Here is a 15,327-nt window from a genome sequence, read left to right on the forward strand (position 1 = left end):
TACAAGAAAAACATACACTCCCACCCAAACATTCATGTGAATTACAGGACGGTAATATACCCATACCTCTATTAAGTATAATAACTAACATAACAACATATAAATAAATTACTAACAATAAATAAATAACTAATTAACGTATATAATCCAACATGATAATAAATAACTATAAAGACATAACATAACAATAACGTAACAATAACTAAATGAATTTATGATATAATTTTTGTAATAGTCAATAAAATAAATAATTACATAAATATCCAACAAACATAAGTAACTAATGACCAATACATATCTAAAATCAAAACCTGCCAACAAACTCCAAAAATCCAATAAATAAATATCAACAATTATACCTCATATATACGTACAATAACCACCAGAATAACATATAAATAAGTTACTAACAAAAAATAAATAACTAATTAATGTATATAATCCAACATGATAATAAATGACTATAAAGACAACACAACAATAATGTAACAATTAATTACATGAATTTATGATATAGTTTTTGTAATAGTCAATAAAATAAATAATTAAATAAATATCCAACAAACATAAGTAACTAATGACCAATACATATCTAAAATCAAAACCTGCCAACAAACTCCAAAAATCCAATAAATAAGCATCACCAATTATACCTCATATCCATTATCAACTATTAATGTATGAACCGCAATTCTTGCAATAAATTTATCTGTCTCTATTGGTGTCATCACATCAAACCTAAGCTAACTATATATTCCAAGGCCTTCATTTTAAATTTAGGTTTCCTCTCATACAATATGTTGTCGCCACACTCAAGTACGAAACAACAGTATGTTTATATAGTTAAGTTTAAGTATATTTATAGCCAAGACAAAGTATATAGTGTTGCTTTATACAAGAAATGTCTTTTGGTCTTCGAAATTGCTTCATTCTTTGCAAACTTTAATGACTAATAATGTTGATTTGTTCGATTTAAATTTAATCCTGACTGCTTCTGAATCTTTTACGTTTATTATATGAGTGAAAAATAAGAAAATCAAGATTTTGCCTCACAACAATTGCCAATTCTCCTCTTTCGGGTAGTTGTTGGAAATTCGTATTGGCCAGAATAGAATTTGTTTAAAAACCCTCACACAACAGTTGTAACTCCTCCAATTTTGTATTGGTGAAATTAATCAATTGGTTTGTTAATCACCACCTCCGAGCAGCTGCAGTGCTGGTGCGTGATGTGCGCTGGTGATTTCCGAGTGGGCAGAAGTGGTGCTAGCAGTTTCCACGCGGCAACACAGTCAGCAGACATTGGCGAGGATGTATCTCCAGCCGAAGATGGCTTATAGGACGTAGCTGATTCAGTTGATATTTCACTTGCCTCTAAATATATTTCTCGGCCCTTATCAGACGCCCAACCACCAGCTAGGCTAGTATCATCTTACCATGTATACGGTGATGCATACTATGACGGGTGAACCAGCGTCTAACGATGGAATTGAAATCTAGAAGTTGAACTCTCTTGTATCTGATGCACAGCTCTTTAAAGAACGATTCCACGAGGGCAGCTTCTGGTTCACCGGATGGTCTGTGTACAGGTAGTGGCTAAGAGGCACGGTCGAGACAACAACACGATCCAAGCTGAGGCGGGCGGTGATGCGCTGCTCCAAGAGCCTTAAATGTTGTCACCAGCCGCACTGTCGTTCGCCCTCTCAACCAAGACGCTGCAGCTCTCTGTATTAGGTGGGTCGCTATAACCGATTTCGCAACTTTAGTGATCAATATTGGAATTATTCCTACTTTAGAAACCAACTGGGCATAGCCCGTAGACGTTTTCGAAATATGAATAGGCCTATATTTATACCAGGAACTCTAAGTATATTCATTTAAAATTTAATAGCAATCAGTGGAATAGGTCACGCGTGAAAGTAGAAACAAAGTCCATTTAGCATATACGATGACATCATTAAGATAAATTACTCAATGATTGACGATCCTCGATGTAACTTTCATTTACCTAACAATTACTTCTAGCTACATTAGATTCGTTGTGCATATACTGGTATACTGTAGTGCTATAGTAGTAACATACGATATATTTTATTGAAATGATTAAAAACACCAACATTTCATTCGGAAAACTACTAAAAAATACTACCAGTGTGGCTGGTAAATATAACAAAATTCATCAAGTTAGTTAGTTTAAAAGTTGAAAATTACAAATTAATAATATAATTAAGAAAGAATGCTACAGTACATGCGATGAATAAAAGAAGGTACATATTATTAATTTAACAAATCAAATTTGGTTTTACGTCATAATCTGTAAAAAAGTATTATTAAAAAACTAAAAAATCAATACAATAATTATTGTATAAAAGTACATGTATAACTCATACGTGTTACGTTTGTGGGCTCAAATGCTTCCTGGACTGTTAATAGAAAAAGGATTGTTATCCAAGAGTTAGAAAATTATAGTATGGTCTATCTAGTTTATATTTGCATGTATCCAATAGTGGTATGACATATAGATTTTATTCGTGATGTAATGTGTTCATTTTAATAAGGTAAAAACTTATAAATAGAAAGTAAGCAACATTGCAATGAAAAACGTTTTAGCGGTGGATATTCTATGAGAAGAAACGTGGCAAGAAACGTTGCTGTTGGCCAAATAAAGGGTAACACGTACGCGTTAATCATGTTATCATTTTATGATGTTCAATTTATCCTCGTTAATTAAGAAACCAGAAAAGATAATATACATATTATGTTCATATACTTTTTATTTTATCACTGAGTTTATTTCAATCATTAGTAATAATGTTGTAACAATTGTTATGGCTAGACAGTGTTTGTGTGCTAATACTAAACCATTCCAACTCATAAAAAATTAAAGCAAATAAAAATTTTGTATGTGAGTTTAAATTATTAATCCTAACGAAAATAAAAATTAAGTTGATAAACTATTTATTTAGATAAACATTAGCGTAGCCTATCACTGGAAAAAAACATTTGTGTCCGTTTGTCAGCATTGTACATCTCAAAATTCTATAGCCAACATCGAGCTAGCTTACATAGATATTATGGGCGATGATGGAGACGAGAAAATCAGAAGTTATATGTCATTTTACATGTTACATAATAACATGCATAGCTTAGTATAATGAGCTTTAAACTTGAAATTGTGTTTGCAATCTCAGGAGAACCTGTTACACGACACATGACATGCGGTACTCCTATCTGTAAAACTAGTGACTGTGTTAAAATAATTGCAATACAGAGTAGAATATATAAAGTGAAATGTTTTTTTAAATAATCTTTTTGTGGAAGTATTATTTTTGATTGATGGTGGGACAAGAATTATAAATAAGAAAAATATCCTCATTTTATAGAATTTTGGTTACCATAAGTTATAATTTGTTTCTTGTCAAAAAAGTAACTTTAATACAAACTTTCATAACTGTCATAACATTTCTGAGTATTTTATCTGCTCATATTTTAGTAGAAATTATTAAAAAGTACAAAAATCGTCTTATTTCATATTAATGGAATTAGTAATATCAGATCAAAATTTGACACAATTTCCTGCCTTTTTCTTCAATATTTCGTGTATGTCGTAAAATGTTTAAAATATTTTCCGCTTACTAGGTACCTAAAACGTAACTCGCGAGGTCACGTAATTACAGAATTTGTATCCGTATTTATAAAATACTTATTAATAATTTCCTATTTATAAATAGTTAGGATAACATATCTTACTGTATATTTTCATAAAGCATATGTTATTAAAGTGATTTAAAAAATTGTATAATTAATTATAATTAAATATCATAAACGATTATTTATCAAATACGTCTACAAAATATTTTTAAAAATTTAATTTTTTTAAGATCAAACATATTTTTCGTTTCTAATGTGAAACCTGAATTGAAATAATTATTCTAACAGATTTATAACGTTTAAAATATAATTTGTTTTTCTTTTATAACATAGTTTTAAAATTTTTGTAATAGTACTAATAATAATAATTATAATAAAATTCTTGAGCAATAAAACATAAAAGCAAGAGTCTTTAGTTAGTTTAGACGTATATGTAATCTATACATTTTATGTATGTGATAGGGTTCCAAGATAGTGGATTAATAACATCTTTAACAGCATTAAACAGAAAATCAGTTTATATGAACAAATAAGATATCATGATTTATGTGTACGTTCTCCTATCATAATGACGTAATAATGTATGACAGTACTTAATTACCTGTAGATATATTCGTAAAAATGGTAACAGATTACGTTTTAAAAAGTGTTAAAGATGGGATATTGTTATAATTGAGCTTTTCTATTACAATTTGTCTCTAAAATTAAGAATCAGCGACTAATGTTTTCCGTATATCTTGCTATTTATTGAGCCAAATCACTTACTTGAAAACATAAAATTAGTTGTTTTAATTTATATTTGTAATTTATAATAATACTAAGTAACTATTAATTGTTTTGCCTCTTGTTTGATTTAGTTTAAAACTAAGAGGTTATCCATATTTTACAGCCTTCAAAAACATTAAATAATTTTCTCTATCAAAATATTAATCAGTGAAGAATTCTACGCTCTTAAAGACAACTAATTTAGCCACTCCCTTCCATATATTGCGGCCTTTCTATTAAGACACTTTAATTGTATCCAAGCAATGATTCTGATGATAACGCATATGAGATAAAATATAAATTTTATTTTTTACTCCCTCGCAAAAAACAATCAATGTAATGAGTATTTAACTCTGTTGATTTCAACTAGGAATCTGCCTAATATTTAGCCTAGAAAAATTATTAGGAAGAGATTTTTTCAAGTAATGTCACTGATGAGTTAGCAATGGAAAAAGTTGTCTTCAAAATGTATAAATTTAGGCGACTGTTGAGATAAACTTCTTTAAGTGTCACCGAACTTAGGGCTGTAATTATTTTTGTATTAACTAAGGTAGGAGATAAATTCTTACCATGAGTCTATTATTTTATCTATAGTATCGGTTACTACCAGAATTTTATGTACGTATAAATTATAACGCTAATATATCTCGTTGCAAACGAAAATTTGATTATTGCCTTTTAATACTATCACTATTAATAATTATTTGAATAGTATTACTGTACTATTCATTACATGTACTTAACAGTATTACATAAGTATACCCACAATATTTGTACGTATATATTGTATATGTTTGGACACAACATTGTAAAAGTATCACGGAATAAATGCACGAAGTTCAATTGGCAACAAAATAACATCAATTGATACAAGCAATATTGGATGTTTATGTAAAACAATATTTCATATGGATACATAAAATTTCGCCTATTCAATCATATTTTCTGGTAAGACCGAAATTTAATCCAGCTTTTACAGAAACAGAGTCAAAAGCATCGTCCTCGTGAATAGAAACTGTCTATGTAGTACTTTACTGGTTCAAAGGGCGATTACATTAATACTAGAAACTAACCTACCTCTTGCACCGTTTTTCAAGAAAATATGTTTTTAACTTCAAAAGCAACTAAAACATGACTATATAATATCATTTTTAAATCTTCCCGTTTGATGAGTTTAAAAGTGTATATTAGTATTTTTGAAGAGAATGTCCTTTTTGTTAATGTTCTATAAAGAAAACAGGAAATTGAAAGTCTCTGTTGGTCTTTTCAGTAATAAAGATAATAACAAAAATCATAATCACAACATTACAAATCATAATCAATAGATAACAATCACTACGTATCAAAACGTATAACTTGGTACAATTCTCAGGTTTAAATTATTAGGCCACCGATGTTATAGCAAAGAGGTTTTTTGAACGAATTGCAATGTTTTAACTATACAAGGAGAGAAGAGTAATGTTGTGAATAAAAAATATATTTAACATAAAGACATACATAAACTGCGAAAAATACAAAGAATATTAGGATAGAAGTAAATTACTCGTGGCAAAGCAATAATAGCAGAATTATGCAATTTATTTGGAATTAAAAAGGGACATAGTTTTAATTTTACACCATAAACCTATTCCTAGTTTTTAAAAATGTGATGATAAGATTTTCTGAAACTTTGTGCAGATATCTTTTTATTAAATGTTATATTTATCACTGTCTACCTGTTTAATATTTTTAGATGTTTAATTTGTTTTTAGACTCTTACATGTATAAAATTTGATTAATTCTCTCTGGCGTTTCATTATAAAAACAAAATTAGGAAAGAAAAGTAATTGTTATGTTAATTTATGTATTTTGCATAACTACTCAAATAAACTTTTAATAATATTGCAAAGAGGTTAGACAACTCATTAACGTCTTCAGTATATGCAACATGAAAATCATTATATACTGATGTTACGATAATAAGTATATGGTACAGCTTATTAGCAAACCGTATTGCGTCTAATAAAGACACTTTTCCACCCATTTTCTTTACTTTTGGAATACATTTTTCACCTAATTTCTCGTAAAAATTTAGTAACTTAATATAGTTAATACAGTACTGTCGACTTATATATTTAAAGAAAGATGATTTTAAAACTGAATCCATCTCAGTAAAAATCGACAGGTTTCTGGAAATTTGCATGGACTAAATTAACTTCTGCCCATGCAGACCCTGTTAAACAATGTCATTCGACTGCTATACCGAATGACTTTAATGCCGGAGTAGTTAATATAGCACACATTAAAGCAATGAGTTTGGATGCTTTATAGAAAAGATACAATTTATATTGGTCCATTGTCTTATACACAAGTGTGACATCATGAAACCACCACGATGTATAACGTCACAACAAACATTCCAACAGCGAAGGTATCTTTCATTGTTACACCCATCCCTCATCATAACGCTTAGCTGATAACTTTTGCTGACTGTTCGCTCCCATCCTATCCCGCCAAGGATAATTTTCAGCTGAGCCACCCGAGTGGAAAATATTGACGCTATAACTTACTGAAACAACAACTTAGGCCTGCCTAGGTAACTGGTTGGTAGCGGACACAATGTTTCAGACTTTTGTTATGGGTTTGATTTAATACCTGGATATTACATACCCTTGGGTAAAAACTTCAAAAAGAAAATAAAATAAAAAAAGATTGTTTTACGAATATTACCAACAAAGGTAAGTTTAAATAATATTATAATCAGTTATTAAATATCGCTAAGCCTAGAATTTCCAACAGTTTTATCACCTCAAAGGAAGTCTACAGATAAGTAATTAAGGCTGCAAAGCGTAAGACGTTAATAAACAACTAAAACTCTAAAATATTAATTCCAAAACTTTTATTCATTATAAAGGACAGAGTAAAAATAAGAATCCAATGTTAATCCACACACACCATCTCTTTTTGAAAATATTATCACATTTTTTGTAGGAGAAAAAGTACATATTTTTATTTATAACGGTATCTATCTATATATTGGTATTTTCTATGTAGATGTGGCTGTTGGATTGACAGCGCACCTTTGTTAAATCCCAAAAAGGACAGTATAATGCGACGCAGTGGCTTCAATGATATTAGTTCCTGGCAACGAGGTGAAAGTGCATCTGCGATCCAAAACTTGACTAGAAAATATTCCATTGATCTTTGTCTGTATGGTTTCTTTAACAATGTTGCAACCCTATTTTAAAAACTCGGAAATGTTAATTTTTCGTTTGAAAGTGGATAATATTCAAATGCCAAAAGACACGCCAAGATAATTATATGTTAGAAGAGAGGTGATACAATAATTTGATTCCAAGGCATGTGTGCTTAAGAATACAATTTTTGAGACATACATATTCATGCTTATAATTCTTTATAATCAATCTGCAATCAAATTATTCCTAAATAAGCTCCATTTATTTTACAGGGCGCAGACTGCATCAGGATACCAATGTTGTATGTCACCAACTCTAAGATATCAGAAAACATTCAATTCCTAAGAATTAACATTTAAAGGTTCAGACCTTGGAGACATGTGGACATAGTCGTCGGAGATCTATAACTAGAACTTGCAGATTCTTATGAATTACCAGTATTAGTGGTTGCTTATTACAACCTAATGTACCTTAACATGTCATAATTCAAAGTTTCTGGGAGGATGTTTAAATTTTAATTTCCAAATATGCTTTGTTCTGCAGAAGAATAGCACAAGACCTTTTAATAAAAAAGTACAGATATTTTTACCAAATTTGACCTTCTGACATTTCCTTCCCTTTACATGTACGAAACTATCCTGTGCTGTTGGTAACTGTGATTTGACACGGTGCAGGACATCCATGAATACAACACTACAAGGCGGATATGTATACAAGCGTTGATATTCGTGACGCACAAGCTTTTGAGCTTTCCGAGCTAAACGTATAAACAAGCGACCATTGCAGCTACGTTTTTAAAAAAAGGAACTATTTTTTAGTAAAAACTAAGGCACCTATGATAACTAGGTATGAGTCATGACGATTCCTTTCCATGGGATTCTGAGCCTTGCAAGTTGTTGGCTTGATGAATCATTAAATGTTTTAATTAACTTTTTAACTTATATCACTATTTGTAAAACAATACTTTGAAGCATCCTATACACTATTATATTGTTATGTGACAATACAGAATTTATTACTATTTGTATATGTTTTTCAAATGGCTTTCAAAAGTATTAAAATTTTTGAATAATTGTTATTTACATGTTTTTAAAATTATCAATTTACTTAGTTTTACTATTAGCGTCTTTGTTAATAAGTAACAATATATAGGCTAGCGTACTGAATATCGGAAACCTTTCATTTACAAGGTCATGTGGGTGGCTGTTAACGAGATACGATAATGGATTTCTCTATTAATAAATACTCGATATAGGTGTAGTGAAACAACAGCTCATTTTCCACGGCAGGTGTCACGATGATGTGTGAAAATAAGCATTTCACGTCATATTTGTATGGACATGTTACGTTTTCCAACAATTTTGTTGTTAATCCAACAAAATATGTTGAATATTTGCTCTGTGTTTATTACATTGATAGCATATAAATAGATATAATGTAAGATTCCCCTGTATTGAAAAAGATAAATATAAAAATAAAGAGTTTACTGTATACAAAATGCATTTTATCTATGAACCGAAGTAAAAGAAATGTTATTTTAACCTCTGATAATAGAGACACTTCCTAAAATATAAATTTCGAAATTAAATGCTAATCCCAATATTTTACTGTACTAAATGGAAAAATCAAGCATTCACGTTTAACAAGTTGTGACAGCTTTTTTTCAAAATGCCACTATTATAAATTTTGTGTATTCATATTTTAGTTTGCTTAATTACTGCTCTTTCGAACAATACAAGTCCCACGTTATATAAAAAAATAGTAAATTACTACTTCTGTCTGTATAGTTACTGGCTTTTCTGCACCGTAAATCTATTTGTGTAAACGAATACGTGTGGCTTTTATTTCTTAGTTAACTTACTGGTATAAAAAAATTGATACAAACTTACATTTTAGTGTAAGTTGCGTAGATAAAACTACTGAAACATTCTATGATTCCCTGAATAGTAAATACTCATCAGCTGGTGGTGTAAAAACATACGTGCAAATATTTAAATGGTTTACATTTACTGGGTGATTTTTTTCCATGTATCTTGTCATAAGCGATGATGTTACGTTAAAGTTTCTTCTGTAAAATGATCATTTCAATGTTTAATTAATATGCATGTCATTATTAAAAAAATGGATGCTGCATGGAAATCTGTAAAATCTGGATGTCAACTAGATATTCAATATTTAATGAGGGTTAGGACACGTTTATTAGAATCGCTAAGGTCATATTGCTTAAATCGATACAACAGTGAATAACTTGGTAAATATTTCAAATATTGCTTTAGTTCTGAATCTCTTACGTTTTAAATCTATAGGTATTAAAAACTAACGTCGGAATACCCTGAGAAACGTTAATTTAACTTCATTAATTTTACCCGTAGATCATCTTCGGTATTGGTGAAAAATACATTGTCCTAAAACCTGTCCTTATCAGGTAAAATTACCTTCTATTATTACTCACTGTTATTATTCAAAACATTACAAATAACAAGAACAATACTTTAAATATTGTAACCATACTTAAAATGTATGGGGGAATAGCAGTGCAATTGATTTAAATTGTGTTATAAGATATTAGAGTCAGAAACAAATGAACATGTCATATAAATGAGAATATATATAAACACTGCAACTTCTTAAGTTTAGAGATAATATATAAAACCTAACCTTTAATTATATTTTTACGAAATAATTACCTTTAGTGTTTCACTGGTAATGTAATAAGCCGCCAAAGGAGTTTTTTTAATATTAAGTATTAAACTTAAGTTATAAAAAAGGTATTATAACCCATCGTGGTATATGAGTCATCACTGATAAACCTTTAATAACCGGTTCTATAGTATTTTAATGTACATAATAAAACATCGAATTCTTATACAAATTAACTCTTTAAACATTAACATATAATATTATAATAAAGCATGGTTAAAAACCATTTAATTATCAGTAATCAGAGAAATAACTTGAAGTTGAATCGTCGTTAATATACATAATGTTTAAATTGAAAACGGTAAATGCTGCCAGAAGATTAATTTGCACAGATGTCTATTTGCGGCTACATGAAGCATGTTATAAAGTACTTACCTCTAATAAGTACTATAGTTAATTAAAACTAAATCCACAACACAATATTATGTTTAATTTGCTGTCAGAGTTATTACATTTCAAAAATGAAGTAGTTTATTATGTTTGCATTTACATATATTACTTACCTGTACTCATACAATTCCTTCCTTCAACTGAGAATATTTTGACATTAAATTCACGATCTCATAAGAGAACAATAGTATAACCTCAACATACTATAACAAGCTATATAATTATATAATTATTATACTGAATACCCTTTAGACAGATTTGGACTTAACAATAGGAAGGCATGCAAAATTAAATAATATAGTGTTCATATTCTATAGATCATAAGTTATTCAGTGTATTCTGAAGCCATTAAAACAGTTTAATGTGGCTAGGAAACCAGGCAGAACAAAAACTTAATTAAGATATTTATAGATACACAGATTGCTCTATAATATCTGGATGAAATAGATAATATGTTACGAAAATAAGGAGCGTTGTAGATGACAGTGTTATACCGCTAGGAAATCATTCAGTACCCAAACACAATAAAAAAACCAAATAAAAACTATGCTTTGAGACAGCAATCACTCAACCTGAAATAGTAACAGCTAACCATAACAAGATCGTTATCTTTGACAAAAATAGAATAATGATAGTGAAAAATAAGTCAGAACATCCAGTAATCGAGAATTGTCCAATTTGTTTTAAGTTAGCAAAGTCTCATACTAAATTAAGTGATTAAATCATATGCTGTCCACACTCTGTTATAGAATACGAAGTAATTGTATAATGATAGTAGAAAGAGTTCGGTGCTACTTCAAAACCAGGCAGAACAAATACACTAGCCAAGAAATCTCCATGTGGGTTCAGAAAACAAATGATCAGACGAGAAATAATCTTAAGCATTTGATATAAAAGAGTTTAAGTTGACGGAGCAGTTTGACGACTCTGTGATATTACTCGGAATACACCATTAGTTCCCACAAATTTTGAAAATAAATGCTCAATAAACCTAATACGAGTACAAATGACTAGCCATAAATTGTCAATAACAAGAGCGTTGTAGTCCATAACGAATATATTAATATGCTGTTAAGATTTGAGTAAAAGCCAAAAAGTAACCAAGAAACATAAATGAGGTTTTGAGAAAAGAAATACTGTCTAAACTGAAGACGAATAATCATAAATTCGCCGTAGCAAGACCTTTGTAGTTAAGAAAGCAAACTGTTTGATGCTGCTGAGATATCAGTCAGAACACATGAACAATATCAAAGAAAAATAAATGTAGTTTCGAGAAAATAAATGCTCAGTCTGAGCTGGAGACGACTAATCATAAATTGTCAATAACAAGAGCGTTGTAGTTGACAGCATAAACTGTTTGTTGCTGTTAAGATATAAGCATTTCACTTTCAAACTAGTCACTGTCCTCTGAAAATATTAACAAATCGTATGATAGCTTCAAATTTGGTTGAGGAATAAACAATACTAATAATGGGTAATAAACATTATAACATATTTTGACGTCATAGAATGCTCAATTTTTTTCAAACAACATGATTTACAATATCTGCCATTCTATTGTGCGATAATGAACATAATATATAAATTATAAATAATAAATTAAAGTGACTCCTCATCGTCAAAACAAACCTTCTACTTATGTTCTTGCAATATATTAAATTAAATATTATATTATCATTTTCCAAATATTCTAATTTTCCATATATACGTAAAACGTAAAATTCATTTTTAAATTGAAAATTCTCAGACTAAACTCTAAAGTTAACCATAAGTTGTCAATAAGAATAAATGTTATCTATGGCGGCACGAAGATTGTAGTATTACTGAGATATCAGTCGAATGACGCAAAAATCTCCGAAAAATATGCTGATTTTTATAACCCTGCTTACTGTATTGTTTAGAGAACACCAATTTTGTTGTAGAAGCATGATCTCTGACCATTTTTTATCCGGGTTTTAATTCTGTATCCCCTTTTTATTTAAACTTCAATCAATTTTTTTTATATTTTGTAGCCAGTCCCCACAATTAAAATCCAAAGATAAAGAATTTTTTAACATGAACCCATTTTAAATCTATTTCTTTCGGCATTTTAAACGTGCGTAATAACGTTTGCAAAAATACTTATTATAAATTATTACGCAATATTTTAAAGACCATCAAATTGCATATTAAATATCCTTTCACATCATCTCTAAATATCCATACAGATACGTACAACATACAGAATCAAGAGTTGACATTTACATTTTACATACATAACCCTAAGAATATGTTATCGGAATATATGAAAAGACCTTCGAATAATATTAGAGTATATTAGCGAGACTAACTATTCGATTCATGATTTTAACTAAAAACTTCACAAATAGGATGCGAAAATTTTTAGCAATATGAAAGTTATTATAAAATCCATAATATTCTTATATCTAAATTTTTTTTAGGTTCTGTCTCTAGTCATGTGAATTATTTAATAAAGACTATCTGAAGAGATTGGCTGAAATTTCCACTTAAACTTAATTGGAAGGTCAGTTTTTTAAAGTTATAATTCATTTAATTTTCCTGTTTAGTTAAAATTTAAATATCAGCCTATTTTAGTTTTATTTATGTTCTCAATAGCCGTCAATTTGACTTTTAAAACTTATTAAAGCAAATTTACTCTCTGATTATTACCGCAAACTTTACATTAGGTTATGGCATACTTGTGAATTAGAATAACACTTTCACGCTTATCGTATTTGAGCTATTGATGTTAACGTTGTAGCAAATATTGTATAGCGTGAGTTTATGGACTTCCATGAATATTAAATGGCCGTGTAAGTTTAGATTATTTGAATTTACAGGTAAGATATATTTAAACATTATTACTGCTGACATTTTAAAACAAATGTTAAAGAAGGTTGAACTTGTTTCGATCTGACCTACTTAATTAAGCCACCAACAGTCTGCGCAACCACTTAAAGAAGTTATTCATAATTTATGTTTGATCAAGCATTAAAAAAAATATTTAAAGTTACATTGGAAGGGTTTTTACGTGATCTAGTTAAGCAGTATCGAACACTAAATATGTGACAGTAACAACTAGTCATTCAATAATTAGATACTATTTTAGGTTTTTTAATTTTGTGATACTAACTTACCACTTCCTATCTGAAATTATGTTTAGTGAGTTTTAATATAATAATATTTTAATGTGGTTTCAGAACATATCATTATCAAAGTTAACATCTCTGTGGTTAACTAATTAAACCAATTAGCGTGTACTAATGAGGTGATGCGGAATACCAAACACATATACTAAATTGTAGTAATTGCAGTATTTACTGGGTAAGAAACTATTATATCTTCAACATATTAGTCAATACAGTTATTTAAATAATTCATAATTTAAATAAGGAAAGAAAAGGTTATAACTAGGTATATGTTCGTTACTCGTAAATTTAGTGAACAATGGTGGGCCTTATTTAAGATTCAGAACAAGATAATTTAGTTTACATTTCTTCTGTTAAATATTAAGGACAACTTTACTTTGAACGCGTATACATACAATTTTGAATAGAACTCTTATAAACATTTAAATAAACGTAACACATAGTATTATTTATCAATTCTAATCTCTTCTCGTGCAGATCTTTAGGGTTTGTAACATGTAAATATATAACAAGCAGTGTTTGATTTTACATTCCATACCCGATATTTGATGAAGTGATAATAAAACAGATAATGTAAGTCGTTAAGTTATGTGAATTTTGATGTTTACACGTTCAACTACTAGATTTGTTCAAAACTGTAATATTAGGGACTATGTATTATTATTTAAATGGTGTTACATAAATAAATAAATAAATATGCACAGTTAATACGTATTCAGTAAATGAAATATTCCTTTATGTACAAGAATATATGCATTCGCAACTTTTATTTTAAACTATATACAGTGTTTTAGTAGCACGTGTTTATATATACCTCTTATCAATGTCTCATGTTATTACCAACATTTAATAATGTATAAAAACACGTAGTTAACATTTGGACTACAACGAAGATATTTAAGATAATGAAGATACCTGCGAAGACAGTAGCAACCATCAACAGTATCCTGGGGAAGATTATTCTTATCTCCATTGCTCACCAAGGTGATGACCCAAAGCACGTGCTTTAACTATCACATTCAATATATCTGTGTATCGGCTGAGGACTGCGGGAGAGGAAGGCATGAAAGGATCGCATTACAGCCAAGTAGGTTCACAAGAGTGAAATGAATCACATATTCGCTGTCGGGACCACGGGGAACTTGTCGTGAGCCCGAGTGAGGGTAAATCTGCGGCAGAGGTGACGACGTGGCGGACGCACGCAGACTGACTGTCGCGGTACGGGATGTACCGTCATGCGCACTCATCGCCCACGGCCCCCGCGCCTCCTGCTCATTATTTATATCAACCCCGGAAGTGGTCATTATCATTAGAGAACCGCTGCCTACAGCTTATCCTCTCCACTCACACGTGCGCTTGTTTAAGTAGTGTACACCCGAGAGCTTATTTTACAGCCTTTGTCGCTGTGATGAAATATTCTAGCACAATTTACTGCTAGAGACTCGCTCACAAACAGACATACTTGTGTTATATGAATGAAATCGCTTAGACAGTCCTTT

The 15,327-nt window shown here is 29.9% G+C and overlaps 1 protein-coding gene across 1 annotated transcript in view; it reads right to left on the minus strand.

Annotated features, from left to right (window-relative positions):
* Nucleotides 1-15,023, minus strand: part of LOC124363861 — a 59,133-nt gene extending 44,110 nt beyond the window's left edge. The window contains exon 1 of the mRNA XM_046819124.1: nt 14,744-15,023. Coding sequence (XP_046675080.1) covers nt 14,744-14,801 — 58 coding nt within the window. The 5' untranslated portion in view covers nt 14,802-15,023. The remainder of the gene's footprint in view (nt 1-14,743) is intronic.
* Between the last annotated feature and the right edge of the window lie 304 nt (nt 15,024-15,327).

Source organism: Homalodisca vitripennis, chromosome 5 (genome assembly GCF_021130785.1).
Source record: "Homalodisca vitripennis isolate AUS2020 chromosome 5, UT_GWSS_2.1, whole genome shotgun sequence".
Classification (NCBI taxonomy): Eukaryota; Metazoa; Arthropoda; class Insecta; order Hemiptera; family Cicadellidae; genus Homalodisca; species Homalodisca vitripennis.